Source organism: Notolepis coatsorum (assembly GCF_963971535.1).
Source record: "Notolepis coatsorum genome assembly, chromosome: 19".
NCBI classification, from domain to species: domain Eukaryota; kingdom Metazoa; phylum Chordata; class Actinopteri; order Aulopiformes; family Paralepididae; genus Notolepis; species Notolepis coatsorum.
In genome coordinates, this window is record NC_140183.1 from 83,210,329 (window position 1) to 83,227,828 (window position 17,500).

At 46.9% G+C, this 17,500-nt stretch overlaps 1 protein-coding gene across 1 annotated transcript in view; it reads right to left on the reverse strand.

Moving 5' to 3' along the window:
* Nucleotides 1-8,242: 8,242 nt before the first annotated feature.
* cacng8b (calcium channel, voltage-dependent, gamma subunit 8b) overlaps nt 8,243-17,500 on the reverse strand; it is a gene marked incomplete at both ends in the record, with an annotated part of 21,474 nt that continues 12,216 nt past the window's right edge. The window contains 1 exon segment of the mRNA XM_084336741.1: nt 8,243-9,036. Within this exon segment, the coding sequence (XP_084192867.1) occupies nt 8,243-9,036 (794 nt within the window).

Sequence of the window (17,500 nt, forward strand, 5' to 3'; positions counted from 1 at the left end):
GGTCTTTTAATCAGATGGGCGGAAAACAATGAACAGAACCTGACAGATGCTGCAGCCCCTACAGGGAATCGAGTGAGTTGAGAATGTTGTTGTTTTTGTTTGTTTACTGATGGAGTGATTGACAAGAATACTTCAGACTGACTGACTGATAACAGACTAACTGGTCAATGACTTGTAGCTCTAATTGTTTACTTAATGCTATGCCAGGTATACTGCCCACATAGTTGTGGAACCACACAGAAACATGATCTCAATGATCAAAACGTGACAAATAAAATGTGGTGGAAATTCACAGCTAATTATCTTTTGTTCTTCAATCAACTTTGAACAGCAACAAAAGTATATATATATATATATATATATATAATAAATCCTAAAGCATTACACAAAATGTTAAGAATACTAAAAGCAATTAGTTAATAGGCAAATCTAGGTAACTAAGAGAAAAACAGAACTGATATACCTCTTCTGAGAAGTAAGTGAAGGCTTATTGATGAATTTTTAACCAGATTTTGCAAGGCACTGTATAGCATGCTATAGGCTACAGAGTCTAGGACCACTGCGGAGCAAAGGGTATTACATATTCAATGATGTATTTGGTTGTTTTAAATAATGAGAACATTTTAAACCTTTTGTATCATTTGCTGTCACATCAAGCTGTATCTATGTAAAGACCTATGGCAAGATCAAATATTCCATTTGATTCAGAATGGAAAGACACCAACCAACTGGCAGGGGGGGGGTTGACATGTCCGTCCGTGCACTGCATACCTCAGGTGGCCTCACCTCCATGGGCTAGGGGCAGGGTTTCCAACGTAGGACCCACGGGCCAAAAATTAATCCTTCACAACACAATTCCTTCACAACACAATTCTTGGCCATTCTATGAGTTCCAGAGAAGTTAGATTAGATATTCTAGTTGTTTCTATTCTGATTGCAAAGTAACTATCTGAGAAGGGATTTCTAAACTAACCTGAATATTATAATAAGGTACAAACACACTGACATTAGACCTAAGAAACTGTTATTTACTCGTTTACATTGATTAAATCAACGCTCAGCCCCCTGCCCACCCCCTGGTCCAGGGGAGGACATGTTACAGTTCAGCCCCTCTGCCACCCCCTGGTCCAGGGGAGACATGTTACAGTTCAGCCCCTCTGCCCACCCCCTGGTCCAGGGGAGACATGTTACAGTTCAGCCCCTCTGCCCACCCCCTGGTCCAGGGGAGACATGTTACAGTTCAGCCCCTCTGCCCACCCCCTGGTCCAGGGGAGAGATGTTACAGTTCAGCCCCTCTGCCCACCCCCTGGTCCAGGGGAGACATGTTACAGTTCAGCCCCCTCTGCCTCCACCCCCTGGTCCAGGGGGAGACATGTTACAGTTCAGCCCCCCTCTGCCCACCCCCTGGTCCAGGGGGAGACATGTTACAGTTCAGCCCTCTGCCCACCCCTGGTCCAGGGGAGACATGTTACAGTTCAGCCCCTCTGCCTCCACCCCCTGGTCCAGGGGAGAGATGTTACAGTTCAGCCCCCTGCCCACCCCCTGGTCCAGGGGAGACATGTTACAGTTCAGCCCCTCTGCCCACCCCCTGGTCCAGGGGAGACATGTTACAGTTCAGCCCCTCTGCCTCCACCCCCTAGTCCAGGGGGAGAGATGTTACAGTTCAGCCCCCTGCCTCCACCCCCTGGTCCAGGGGAGACATGTTACAGTTCAGCCCCCTCTGCCCACCCCCTGGTCCAGGGGGAGACATGTTACAGTTCAGCCCCTCTGCCCACCCCCTGGTCCAGGGGGAGACATGTTACAGTTCAGCCCCCTCTGCCTCCACCCCCTGGTCCAGGGGAGAGATGTTACAGTTCAGCCCCCTGCCCACCCCCTGGTCCAGGGGAGAAATGTTACAGTTCAGCCCCTCTGCCCACCCCCTGGTCCAGGGGAGAGATGGGTGATATATTAGAAGGAACCGTGGGAAGCCTAGGATCTTTAAAGTCTGAAGGTTTAAAGTCACAGAATACAGTCGTCCGTTTCAGTAGATTTCATGAAATGTATAATCTCATCCTTGTGTCGGGCCGTAGTGTGTGTGTGTGTGTGTGTGTGTGTGTGTGTCTGTGTGTGTGTGTGTGTGTGTGTGTGTGTGTGTGTGTGTGTGGGGGGGGGGGGGGGCAGCATTGGCCTAAAGGTTCCAGAAATGGCTTGTGTGACTGTATAAGGTTGCTGGTTCGATCCCCCGGGCGGGCAGGCAGGAGAAATCTGGACAGGAAAGTCCCTCAATACCAACCACCGAAGTGCCCTTGAGCAAGGCACTTAACCCCCCAACTGCTCCAGTGGAGTTGCTCAGTGGCCAACGGTGTCAGACTGTGGTTGTACTGGGCGGCTCCCAGGTGTCAGACTGTGGTTGTACTGGGCAGCGGCTCCCAGGTGTCAGACTGTGGTTGTACTGGGCAGCGGGCTCCAGGTGTCAGACTGTGGTTGTACTGGGCGGCGGCTCCCAGGTGTCAGACTGTGGTTGTACTGGGCGGCTCCCAGGTGTCAGACTGTGGTTGTACTGGGCGGCTCCCAGGTGTCAGACTGTGGTTGTACTGGGCAGCGGCTCCCAGGTGTCAGACTGTGGTTTTTTGTACTGGCGGTCTCCCAGGTGTCCGACTGTGGTTGTACTGGGCAGCAGCTCCCAGGTGTCAGACTGTGGTTGTACTGGGCAGCGGCTCCAGTGTCAGACTGTGGTTGTACTGGGCAGCGGCTCCCAGGTGTCAGACTGTGGTTGTACTGGGCAGCTCCCAGGTGTCAGACTGTGGTTTGTACTGGGAGCGGGCTCCCAGGTGTCAGACTGTGGTTGTACTGGGAGCGGCTCCCAGGTGTCAGACTGTGGTTTGTACTGGGCGGCTCCCAGGTGGCAGACTGTGGTTGTACTGGGCGGGCTCCCAGGTGTCCGACTGTGGTTGTACTGGGCAGGCGGCTCCCAGGTGTCAGACTGTGGTTGTACTGGGCAGCGGCTCCCAGGTGTCAGACTGTGGTTGTACTGGGCGGCTCCCAGGTGTCAGACTGTGGTTGTACTGGGCAGCGGCTCCCAGGTGTCAGACCGTGGTTGTACTGGGCGGCTCCCAGGTGGCAGACTGTGGTTGTACTGGGAGCGGCTCCCAGGTGTCAGACTGTGGTTGTACTGGGCAGCGGCTCCCAGGTGTCAGACTGTGGTTGTACTGGGCGGCTCCCAGGTGGCAGACTGTGGTTGTACTGGGCAGCTCCCAGGTGTGAATGGAACTGTGAGAGTGTGAAGCAGGGCGTTGCTGAAATAGAGCACCCGTGCTCAGCGAACCTACCCTGGGTAAATCAAGGTATATAAAAAAAAATATCCCATAATGATACTGACCTTCATACCAGATGAATGGGCACCATGGTGACAAACAATTAGTAAGGTTTAGTAAGGAGCTACTGTAGCATTTCCAGGTGGTGACTCTGCCATAATATAAGCAAGTTGCAACATGCGATGCCTTGCCCTGCAAACAGGGTAGATGAATATCATCAATATAATATAAAACATACTATGAATTAAGATTTTTGAACACTTAAAAAACTTAGAAAAAGCTGTTACCGTATTTCATAATTTTACTGAATATTTATTATCTGTGTGTTTTCAATTGTGTTGTTGGGCGAATGATACTTCAATACCTGAGACGAATGTATGTTTGAATGAATTAAACTGTGAGAAGAATTTAAAATACCAATTTGTACATCACATAGTGTATTGTATAGACTCGTTTTATAAGCACAACTCCCTCTGTATATATAAAATGTATGTGTTTATATTTTACTTAAATTGTTCACTGTGGTGTGTAGTGTCGTTGCACGTATTCAACCTATTCGCCGAGAATTATAGCATCAATTCAGCCATTATGTTTTAGTTTCTGTATGTTAAGATGGTCACGTGATCCCACCCTGCCAATATGTTATTTAAAAAAAAAGAAAAAGAAAAAAGAAAGTGCTGTGCTTATGTCCTTATTTACCCTGTGTGTACGCCTCACTAGTTTCACTTATCAAATAAAGAAATTTCACGTAAACTGATTGCCCCTCATTTGTTTGTCGCTGGCATGTGACACCTGTTCTACCCTCAAACTTGACATTCACTCACTTTTACCCCCCCCCCCCCCCCAACCTTCTCCTATAATTAGACCATAGCTCATCCAAGTGCATCTCACTGCAGAGGTTGGGAAACCTTATACAGTACATGCATTTCAACTATGTCCGCCCCTCCCTCACCCTGACCTTGGCTCATCACTTTACATGCCGCCTCTATTGGTCCCAGCAGCCGACCTGTGGCCCCTCCCTCCCTCCCTCCCACTGGGCCGTCTCTATTGGTCCCAGCAGCCGACCTGTGGCCCCTCCCTCCCTCCCACTGGGGGCCGTCTCTATTGGTCCCAGCAGCCGACCTGTGGCCCCTCCCTCCCTCCCACTGGGCCGTCTCTATTGGTCCCAGCAGCCGACCTGTCGCCCCTCCCTCCCTCCCACTGGGGGCTGTCTCTATTGGTCCCAGCAGCCGACCTGTCGCCCCTCCCTCCCTCCCACTGGGGGCTGTCTCTATTGGTCCCAGCAGCCGACCTGTCGCCCCTCCCTCCCTCCCACTGGGGGCTGTCTCTATTGGTCCCAGCAGCCGACCTGTCGCCCCTCCCTCCCTCCCACTGGGGGCCGTCTCTATTGGTCCCAGCAGCCGACCTGGCCATCAGGTCAGTCAGTGCACCGAGGTCCCAAAGCCTACTTCCTCTCCCAACCCTCCTCTTCCTCATCACCGGCCATTACAGTGTGCAAAGCAGCGGGTTATCCTAGCAAGTGCACACACACACACACACACACACACACACACACACGCACACACACACGCACACACACACACACACGCACACGCACACACACACAGGCATACAGTATGCATGCACTCCCATAGACACATGCACACACATACAGGCATATGCATACACATGCAAGGCAAGCCACAGACACACACACATGTACACGCATGCAAACACGTGCACATGAACATGCACACACACACACACTCCCATTTCCCAGTGGGCAGAAACTGAATACAGAGAGGACACCGTATCCTAGCTGTATATATAGCTGTTTAATAGTTCTGAGGAGCCTGTGTGACAACAAGCGCTATATGAGCTCCAGCTACACGTTTGTGTGTGGAAATGGGACAGTCCTTCACAGAACACCTGCACAAGTGGAACCTCAGGGATGAGCAAGGCTTCAGTTGACCCTCAAACCCTCCTGCCCTCTTTTCAAGGGAAAAACATTTGTATCGTGAGGTGTGATAAACAGAATGATTTGTATCGTGAGGTGTGATAAACAGAATGATTTGTATCGTGAGGTGTGATAAACAGAATGATTTGTATCGTGAGGTGTGATAAACAGAATGATTTGTATCGTGAGGTGTGATAAACAGAATGATATGTATTATGAGGTAGCCTACGATGTACATAATGATATGTATCATGAGGTGTGATAAACAGAATGATATGTATTATGAGGTAGCCTACGATGTACATAATGATATGTATCATGAGGTGTGATAAACAGAATGATATGTATTATGAGGTAGCCTACGATGTACATAATGATATGTATCATGAGGTGTGATAAACAGAATGATTTGTATCATGATATATGATGTACAGAATGATTTGTATCATTCTTGATGTAGACCAGTGTGGCATGTGTTGGTTTGGCATCACCGTCCCCCTGCCTGATATCCTCATGTCTCTCATCACAGCATTATGTAGAGAGAATGGCATTCAGAGACTTGATAACTAAGCCACACAGGGAGCGTTCACCCAATGACAGCCCACTGAAGAGAGCCGGAGAGATTAGGATCACACAGTGTGATCACACTATATCACATTATGTTAAGGGGAGATGTGATAAAACCTGGGTGCATGTTGTTACAGCATTGTTGAAATATGTATAAACATACCTTTTCTTTGATATTGATGTTATTATTTTATGGCTGTTTTCCAGAACATATTCTTAAATGAGCAATCGACAACTCTATCTGTATGTGTGATGATATCTGCTCAAATAAAACATATTTGAAAGAAATATTTATTAACAGTAATATATATATATCCCGTGGCAAGTTGAACTTCATGCTCAGTGTTTGTGTGTTTCAGTAAAGAGACGCTGGCCTCCTTTCAAGCAAAAAAAAATAAAAAAGAAAAGAAACAAAAGACAACAGTCTGTGAATATGTCTGTTATTGTTTTTTTTTCTTTTTCTATAAACTTCGTGCAATACAGTGTTTGAGTTTATCACACATTTAGATAAACCATAATCATTTGTCTAGATATATCTATTCTCAACTACATACTATTCATACTGCCCACATAAATGCTATCTGTGCGCAGTTTTGTCACATTTTTCTTTTTCTCAAATGAAATCGAACATAAACAAAATAAAAAAAAAGGTCTAGAATCTGGAAGCGTTTTTCTGTTGTTGTTGTTGTTGTTGTTGTTGTTGTTGTTGTTGTTGTTGTTGTTGTTGTTGTTTTCCGTTGTCTCCGTTCTGTAGCGTCACAGGGTGCTCCGTGGCTCGACCTCTGCGGCCTGCTCTCGGGACAGAGGACAATTGCCGTGTGTACATTCTCATGAACATAAACAGAATGGGTAAAAAAAAAAGGAGTTCAAGAGTTCAAAGTGTGTTAGGAGTCACAGGGGGGGAGCACAGTGAAAGAATCTTTGGGGAGGTTAAGGGTCATCTCCGTGGTGATTCTGTTATTGGTCGTGTGACAAAAGAAGGGATAACACTAACGACGTGACCGAATAAGGTCGGGGGGGGGGGGGGGGCAAGCGGGGAGGAGCAGGGCGGGATGAGGGACGGAGAGGGGGGCAGCCTGAACCTGTACACAGGAAAGGAAAAGTCTTCGCCCCAAACCCTCCCCACCCAAAAGTACACACCCGGACTGATCAGTCGTCCCAAAGAAAGTATCTATAGATTTTGCAAATATATGTATGCATAAATTACAATGTACATGTATTATTTCAAAAGTTCTCTCTATTGTGTTTCTTTTTTTTTTATTATTATTATTTAAACCCTCTTCCCCCCCACACACACACACATACAGTATATTTTTTTGCCGATGCCTTTGGAAATAATGAATTGCATGTCTGTTCTAAGGAACTTACTTTGGGACTCTCCATAGAAAAGATGAGTACGATTTTTTTTCTCTTCTGCTCAGGCAATAACTTTTACCCGGACTCTGTACAAATATATTCTATGTCTCTTTTCTCTGCTCCTTCAAGACGGAGCTTTTTCTGTTAATGCCCAAGAACAAACATCTTCAACACGACAACAGCTACTGGTACTACTGTTAACACTGAGGAGAATGAAAATAGGACGAACAAAGAGACCCATAGAAAAAGTCAAGACTTGTACAGTGAAGAACACTGACGCTGGTCAGCCGTCTCAGTCAGTCACTCGCCTTATTGTTGCGTTGCATTCGTCAACAATATTGGAAGACAATGTACAGTATTCACATCCCACGTCATGTTATAAACGGTTATAAAATCAAAATAAGGTTGAAAAAAATCATCTAATTGGGAATAATAATAATAATAATAATTACTCTCTTATTCTCTCTCACATAGTGCACAGTCATGCTTGACACTTTGACACAGTAAAACAGCTCACTGACAAGACCAGTGGGTCTGCAAGGAAGAAATTCACAGTAAAAGTCGTCAAGATCCGAAATCAGAGTAAAAAAAAAAAGAAAGATTTGAATCATGAAAATTGAATCTTCATTCCAAACTTATAGCATTGCAAACGGAGCTAGCTTTGTAATAACGCTAAGAATAATCACAACAACAATAAAGATTATCTGGTTAAATCAGCAGTAATATTGCACAAAATAAAATAATACGTGGAACTTCCCCCCCCCCATAATAGCCCAAGGTTAATTGCGTTTGATCATTAACAAAATAAATCATTTCTAGCGCATTAAAATATCAAAATAGTTTTATTGTGAAAGTTCATTGTTGTTGTTATTATCACTCTTCTGTTATTACTCTTAGTAGACTATTTATAACAGTGACCGTGAAGGCTTGCTATCCTTTCCCTTATTCTGAAGTGCTACAAAACACCAGTGCCTGCTTCATCCTCTCTCCCCTCTCTCACTAATACCCACCCTCTCCCTTTCTCCCACCCTCCCTCCCTCCCTCCCTCCCTCCCTCCCTCCCTCCCTCCCTCTCTCGTCTCCTCCTCTCCCTACACCGGCGTTGTCTTCCTATTGAGGGTGTTGGAGTTGCTCTCCCTGTCTCCCTTTAGTCTGTCCAGAGTCCCCATCCCCCGCTCCCCCGTGGACGAGGAGAAGGGCGGCGGGCCGGAGCCCACCGAGTTGGGCATGGGCGCGTTGGAGTTGGAGGAGTTGGCGGGGTTGTGGGACTTGACCGACGGCAGCGTGCCGCTCATCATCACCCCCCCTCCCCCGCCGCCGTCCTTGGGGAAGCAGTTGTGGAGCTGGTAGAGCGTGGCGCGGTCCACCGTGCCGTACATGGGCGGCAGGCCCGCCAGCTTGGAGTCGCGGGACAGCGTGTAGAGGGAGATGTCGCCCCCCCCGGCCAGGGCCGTGTGGGAGCGGGAGTGGGGGTTGGGCAGCGTGGACACCGAGATGGGACCCTGGGAGAGGAGCGCCGACGGGGGCAGGCCAAAGTTCTTGCCCCCCCCGCCGACGGGCGAGGGGTCTCGGGAGCGCGAGGGGTCGGTGGAGCGGGAGGAGGAGCGCGAGCGGCGGCGGAAGCGGTAGCTGGGCAGGCGGAGCATGGCGTGGGTGGTGCTCTTGAAGATGTCGGTGCGCGAGCGACAGCGCAGCTCCTTGTTCTTCTCGATGTAGATGTTGACGGCCAGGACGCCTACCATCTCGGCCATGATGAACGACAGGCCTCCGAAGTAGAAGGACCAGCCGTAGGAGTACTGCCACTTCTTGTCCTCGTCCTTCTTGGGGGAGATGTCCCCCAGCGCGGCCGAGATGTACACGATGACACCGATGATGTTGCTCAGACCTGGATGGGGGAGACATGACGGCATGGCACTTTATAGACCAGACTGAGCAGGTTTAGAGGTGCTAGTAAACACAGGGCTTCTCCCTGACAGTTTGTAGTAAACCAAAGACAAGAGAATGAATAGGAAAGACTTTGAGGTACGTCGTGAGATTGCAATCTAAACACATGTAGAGACTTAGAAAAAACATGTAGATCATAGGCTGTTTCATGCAGAGGAAGACAATGGCATGGTATTATCCAGACCCCGTGCTCTGTGCTCTCTCACGCACGCACGCACGCACGCACGCACGCACACACACACACTCACAATTCTGAGTCAAAGGTATGTGTATGTTTTGATATTTGATGTGTCTTTAAAGATTTATAACCTTTGAAAAATAAAAGTAGATCTGGTAAATGAGTTGTAAGTTCGAGGGTGCTGTGTATCTTTGCCTTGCATGGGATGTTTGTGGAGTGGTTACTCATGGGTAATGGCTAGAAGGCATCCACATTACAGCCGGCTGCGTTGTATTGTGGACTCCTCACATGACCCACATGACCTCACAGTAGCTTTATGAAACTCCACCATTGGTTTTAAAAGTGGTACAGACAACTGCTTCTACGCACGCACGCACGCACGCACGCACGCACGCACGCACGCACACACACACACACACACACACACACACACACACACACACACACACACACACACACACACCATTTAGCCATGCTTCCTTTCATAACTCATTAACCGCTTGTCCAAAAGACTAGTGGGAAGCATCATTGGAATATTCTGCTGTAGAAATATTCTAGAAATATTCTCCTGCACAATGAGAATGGCAACCTATTACGAATTATGTGCATATTTTACATAAAGTGCTATGAAATTAGGGTTGCCAACTGTCCCGTATATAGGACATCCCGTATATTGGGCTAAATATAAAAAGAAGAGGACAGGACAGGACAGGACAGGACTGTTGTTTCAGAACCAGGGACAGCGCTGTTCGCTGTGTAGAATACTCTGGCTTACCATACACCTTCAGAAAACGAAACATATCAAGATGGATCTTCCAAATGTTGTTTATTTCACAGATATGTGTTTCCTTTGTGTATTCCTGTCAAATGACTGTGTTTGCTGTAACATTGCTGACTTTGAGTGATTGGGCCTCATTCAACAATACTCTCTTATTATTTTTCTTATATTCTTGCTTACCTGTCTGTTAAGAGAACAATAAGAAAAGCCACCGCCACATTCATCAAGCCGTTCTTAAAGTCCAAATCTGTTCTTACCCAGGTTTTTTTAATGGTGAATCCCACTCATTCTAAACTGGATGCGCGTTCTCGCGCAAGTCATTTGCATACAGAGACACGCCTCGCGGGCTCATTATAATACGAGAGCCGTGGGTCTGCATCGGATCCCCCGGCCGTATTCAAGCGCTGGAGCGCTTTGCGCTTTGTGCGCGCATACACACATACTGTATACAGTACGTGCAAAATGAATCGTTCCAGCAAAGTACTGTAGGCTTTGTCAATACTGAACGACTGTGCGTTGTCAAGAGCCAATCGCACAGGTTGCCACTCATCTGGCTCTGCAAATAGATCTAGAGTCTGAATATCTCCGCATATATAGCATGATGACTGGCGCATAGTACAGTGCGTGCTCCAAGTCAAACTGGATGACACATCTCTCTCAAATCCATTCTGAGAACGGAACGCAGTGCCCACGACGCGGGTCTTGATTGATTGATTGATTGATTGAAAATTGTATTAACAGATTGCAGAATGGGTACAATACAGCTCAATAGACACAATTGTTAAGGGGATGGAGACCAGAGAAAGACTTTCGTCTTGTTTACATCAGGGTCCCCCATTTTCAATTCATCATAACATATATGACATACATGACATACAGATAGACAGTACTGCTACATCTATACATTTATGACATACCAGATCTACAAATACAGCACTGTTTGTGATACAAAAAGAGTTAAAAAAGAAAAGAGAGCGTACATTGGAGGAGGTGGGGGGGGGGGGGGGGGTAGGTGGGGTGGGGTGGGGGGGGGAACTGTACATTGAAGGTGGTTGGGTGGGTGGGGTGGGGGGGGGGATGGGTAGGCGGGGTGGGGGTAACTGTACATTGGACTATCGACGAAACCTACTTGGTCCAAGAAGAGGGTCTCGTGTATTACTGGGTTTAAGTCAGTTGTTTGTTTATTTATGTTTTACTGTTTGCATACGAGGTGGTCCGCAAATGTTCTTGATAACAATCTAGTGGTCCGCATAAAACAGAAGTTTGGGAACCACTGATATAGACGATCTCTAAATATGCGTTCTATGCTACGTATACAGTACTGCATATCTGTATGTCATGTCATAAATGTCATGATATATATCTGTATATCTGTATGTTGTGTATGTCATAAATGTCATTATGAATTGAAAATGGGGGACCCTGATGTAAACAAGACGAAAGTCTTTCTCTGGTCTGCATCCCCTTAACAATTGTATGTATTGAGCCGTACTGTATTGTACCCATTCTGCAATCTGTTAATAAAATCTTCAATCAATCAATGGCCTGGGCGGCCAGAGCATAACTGTTCTAACAGCAATATATAATCCATTTCAGACAGAACGCACGCAATAAGTTATAATAATAATAATTATTATTGAAAAGTTCTGTATTTTTAAAGTCGTATTTGGGGGCAATTAACCAATGGTAGGCTTTTTATTTTTTTGGGGTAAGAATTTCTTATTTCGGTAAGAGTGCTCTCGACCACTCTTATAATTTGTTCTTGCCTGAGAAAAAAGCAACAATAAGAAAACGTTGCTGAATCCCAGGTAAGAACAAAGTAAGAGGAAATGCTAGTTAAGAATGAAATCTGTTCTTATATCGCTTCATGCATGAAGCCCATTGTCTATAAAAGGAAGGAACAAGAACTTTGAGAGACTGAGTCACACAAGTCATATAAGTAAGAGATTCTGCTCCGACGACTAAGCATTGCTCAGTTCAGACCATTGTTATGATCAAGTTTGATAGTCTAAAAAGGTTCAAGTTCAACATTTTGTTGACTGTTTAACCGGTTAAGATTGTTTAAGCCACATACAACACAAGGTTAACGTTCCATGGACTCTTTTTTTCTGTGAAGAATACAGATAGGGTTATTTGGAGTTATTTCATGTCTGACTGGGAGAGGCTGTTTAACCCTTTCACTGCCACACTACGGAAGGTTATCCTTTCACTATACCACACTACAGACGGGTTAACCTTCTGTAGTGTGGTAGTGAAAGGGCTAACCCTCCGTAGTGTGGTAGTAAAAGGGTTAGCCTTCTGTAGTGTGGTAGTGAAATGGTTAACCCTATGTAGCGTGACAGTGAAAGGGTTAACCTTCTGTAGTGTGGTAGTGAAAGGGCTAACCCTTTGTAGTGTGGTAGTGAAAGGGTTTTGATTGATTGATTGAAAACTTTATTAACAGATTGCAGAATGGGTACAATACAGTACAGCTCAATACACACAATTGTTAAGGGGATGCAGACCAGAGAAAGACTTTCGTCTTGTTTACATCAGGGTCCCCCATTTTCAATTCATCAGGACATATATGACATACATGACATACAGATAGTCAGTACTGCTACATCTATACATTTATGACATACCAGATTTGCAAATACAGTACTGTTTGTGATACAGAAGGAGTCAAGAAAAGGGAGTATATACATTTGACGTAGAAACTGTACATTGGAGGAGGTTGGGTGGGGGGGGTTGGGTACGTTGGGATATTGACAACCATACTGGGTAATTTACATTGGAGGTGGTTGGGGGGGGGGGGGCACACTGTATAAACAAGTAAAACTGTACATTGAGGGGGGGGGGGGGGGGGGAGACACTGTACAAACAAACAAAATTGTACATTGGACTATTGACAAAACCATACTAGGTAAATGACTGTACATTGGAGGGGGTTGGGTTAGGATATTTACAGGGGCCAGTGTTGAATTGCAGTCTCCCGTAGGTGTCCCTTGAGAGAGGTTTTGAAAGTGGGTAGTGATCCACATTCCTTTACAGCTTTGGGTAGGGCGTTCCACATTGATGTGGCATAATTGCGAAACGTGTTTAGTCCCTTATTTGAGCCGAATCTGGGTTTAACATGATTTGTGGAGCTCCCTCTGGTGTTGTGATCGTGGTATTCACTGACCTTTGGGAAGTATTTTGACATGTACATGGGTACCTTGGTCGTGTAGTGTATCTTGTAGACCAGGCCCATTGCAAGTTGCTGTACTCTGTCGTCTACTCTAAGCCATCCTAGGTTGTCAAAGTGGGCAGGGGTGAGGTGGGTTCTAGGAGTAAGGTCAAGCAGTAGTCGGCGATCGTCCTGGTCGGAGTGTATATTCCACCGCAAGCCAGCAACAAGGTTGCGCTCTCCAGACTACACGACGAGGTAAATAGAATACAAGTGGCTAACGTTAACGCCGCCATTTTAGTACTGGGAGATTTCAATAGCGCCAATCTGAGAAAGGTATTGCCCGACTTCTATCAGCATGTGACTTGCAACACCAGAGGCGGTAACATCCTAGATCACTGTTACACGCAATTTAAAGGTGGCTACAAGGCTCATTCTGATAGTGGCTTTGGCAAGTCAGATCACGCATCCATTTTCCTTTCACCAAAGTATAGACAGAGAATTAAAAGTACTCCCGTAGTCTCGCGAGAGGTGCAGAAATGGGATCTGACGTCAGAAGAGACGATCCGGTCAGTGTTTCACCACACAGACTGGATTGTGTTCCGCGACACAGATAACATTAATGCCTACACGGAGACAGTGCTGGACTATGTCTGTACTAGGGTGAAAGAAACAATCCCCACTACCAAAATGAAAGTTTACCCAAATCAAAAACCCTGGGTAGACAAATCCGTCCGTGAAGCTCTGAGAGAGCGCACCAAAGCATACAATGACGGCCTAGTGGCAGGCAACATGAATGACCACAAGGTGGCGCGACACAACGTAAGGAGGACAGTGTCAGAGGCCAAACGGCGCTACAGGGATAAAATTGAACTCCAGTTTGAACAAGCTGACTCTAGAGCTATGTGGCAGGGGCTCAAAACGATGACAGACTACAAAGGCGCCTCCCTCAAACTGAACAGTGACATCTCCTTAGCAAACGACCTCAATACCTTCTATGCGAGGTTTGATGCTGGTAATAACAACACCAGCTCACAAGCCTCGGCAATGGGGGGGGGGGGGGGTCGGCTGCTGATGGAGGCGCAGTGTTCAGGGTAACAGAGCATGAGGTGAGGCGGACCTTTAAAAAGGTCCGGACGGCATCCCCGGCCGCGTCCTAAAAGTCTGTGCCGACCAACTGGCCCCAGTATTCACTGACATATTTAACCTGTCCTTAGAACAGGCTGTCATCCCCACCTGCCTGAAGAAGTCCACTATTATCCCTGTACCCAAAAAATCCAAGCCTGCTTGCCTCAACGACTACCGCCCTGTAGCTCTCACCTCCATAGCCATGAAGTGCTTTGAGAAGCTAGTAAAGGGCTACATCTGCTCCTCCCTCCCCATCAACATGGACCCCCTGCAATTTGCATACCGCCCCAACAGGTCCACGGAGGACGCCATATCCCATGTGCTGCACACAGCAGCATCACACCTGGACAAGAGGCAGGGGAACTATGTGAGAATGCTATTCATCGACTACAGCTCGGCATTCAATACCATAGTCCCCTCCATACTCATAGCCAAGCTCAGGGACCTGGGCTTGGACTATGACCTCTGCCAGTGGGTCTTGGACTTCCTGACTGGCAGACCCCAGGTGGTGAGAGCAGGCAACTGCACCTCCTCATCCATCACCCTCAACATAGGGGCCCCCCAGGGCTGTGTTCTGAGTCCCCTCCTCTACTCCCTGTACACACACGACTGTGTGGCTCAGCGGAGTAGCAATACAATCGTCAAATTTGCTGACGACACAGTGGTGGTGGGCCTGATCTCTGCCAACGACGAGAGGGCCTACCTGGAAGAGGTCAAGGTCCTGGCGGGATGGTGCCAGGAAAACAGCCTCTCCCTGAACGTCAGCAAAACAAAGGAGATGATTGTGGACTTCAGGAGGTCGGGGGTCAAGGACTACAGCCCCCTCAGCATCGACGGGGCACCGGTTGAGAGAGTCAACAGCTTCAAGTACCTCGGAGCCTACATATCCGAGGACTTGACATGGACCACACACATTAACAGTGTGGTGAAGAAGGCACGACAACGCCTCTACTTCCTCAGGCGCCTAAGGAAGTTCCAAGTCAGCCAGAAGATCCTTAAGAACTTCTACTCATGTACAATAGAGAGCATCTTGACCGGCAACATCACCTCCTGGTTTGGGAATAGCACTGCAAAAGACCAAAGCAGACTACAAAGAGTGACACGTTCAGCCGAACGCACAATTGGAGGGGGGCTCCCCACCCTCCAGAACATTTACTACAAGCGTTGCAAGGGCAAGGCTAAGAGAATCATTAAAGACTCCAGTCACCCGAACAACTGCCTCTTCGAACTGCTGCGGTCAGGCAAGCGATACCGGAGTCTCAAGGCGAGCACAGAAAGACTCAGAAGTAGCTTCTATCCCCAGGCCATCAGGCTGCTAAACGAACAATGAATGAACACTACACAACAACAACCACCAAACGCACATAGCACACACATCCACACGCACACACCCACTTTAAACAAACACACTGTAGCACCCACTCCACACACTTTATAGCACACACCCACTTTAAACAAACACACTGTAGCACCCACTCCCCACACTTTATATTTATGGATGAAGGATTGCACTACAACTCGTACACCTTACTGTAAATTGTACCTAAAATTGTACCTCATCCCATTTCTGCTTTGCACTAGATAGTACTGTACATTAGTACACTGCATAGTATTGTGTATTGTATATTATATGGTAACTCAGAACATTGTACATATGTCTATACCGAACACTGTGACCTCATTTTCTTCTTCTAAATTCATGCTATATTATGTTATTATGTTATTTGATACTATCTTGTCTAGCACAGTCTCTGGAGCGTAACAGTAAGAAGCATTTTGTATGAAAGTATTCTGTACTTCTGTATGACAACTATTAAAGAACTAGAACTAGAACTAGAACTAGTCTGACCAGTTTGTTTTGAGATGTTTGTAATTTTGTTTTTAGCGCCTTTGAGGTGCTTTGGTACCATGAGGTGCAAGCATAGTCGTAGTACCCTTGAATGAGTGCTCCTGCCAGAGTCTTCAGGGTATTCTTGTTTACCAGAGAGGAGATCCGGTACAAGAATCGAGTTCGTTGGTTGACTTTTTTTATTACATTGGATGCCATTTTGTCACAGGAGAGATTAGCCTCTAGGATGGAACCCAGGTAGGTAATTTCATCTTTCCTTGTGACAATATTGTCACCCACTGTAACTGAGAAGCCGTCGGTCTTGCTGAGTTTGTTATTTGATCCGAAGAGAATGGACTCTGTTTTGCCCATGTGTAATGATAGTTTGTTATCAGCGAGCCATGTGCAGATTCTGCCTAGTTCCGAGCTGAGGGTTTTTTCAACCTGTAACTTGTTCTTGTCAGAGACCAGCAGGGCTGAGTCGTCCGGTTAAGAGGTAAAGTGCCAGACAGTACAGCAAAACACACACACGCGCATTTTGTGTCCCCTTTAGGCCTCACTCGCTCGCTCCCCCCCCCCCCCCCCCCCCCCTCAGGACGTGGGCTATACATCCACTACTTCATTCAACACCAGAAAACTCCAAATTTATATGCGTTGTCTAGATAAATCACATCGAGATAGGTGAGAAGAATCCATACCTTCGGGCACATTTTATCCGGTTGAATCCAGCGTGATGTGATCCTTTTTAATAGATTATAGAGGTTATATTTGGTAATGGTTTTAATTGATTCAGTTGATTCATCGTGACACCCCTAGTTCCGAGCGAGCAGCAGCAGCTTCAGACAGACGGCACACGTGGGCCGGTAGCAAATATACATATTTTAAGCCACACCACAACAACAACAACATACAAACAAAGGTCTTAACCATCCACAACAGGATACAGTGGTCTGCATGTATTTACGTTGCTTAATTCTCCTCTCAGATCAATGCAATGTCTTGGGACTAACCAGCTAGACAGCCCCAGTGAGTAGTAGCCGTTCTTCAAGAAACAAAAGACATCACATCAGACTGAGAGAAGAATCAAGCATCAGAAATGCAAAAGAACTGCTGTATTCGGTTGTGGATGATTACAAATGTTGTTTGCATGTTGTAGTGTGTTGTAGTTACTGCCTGTCTGAAGCTGCCCGACTCGCTTGGAACGCAGCCAGCACTCTGACCACAGCCAGCCAGCACTCTGACCACAGCCAGCCAGCACTCTGACCACAGCCAGCCAGCACTCTGACCACAGCCAGCACTCTGACCACAGCCAGCCAGCACTCTGACCACAGCCAGCCAGCACTCT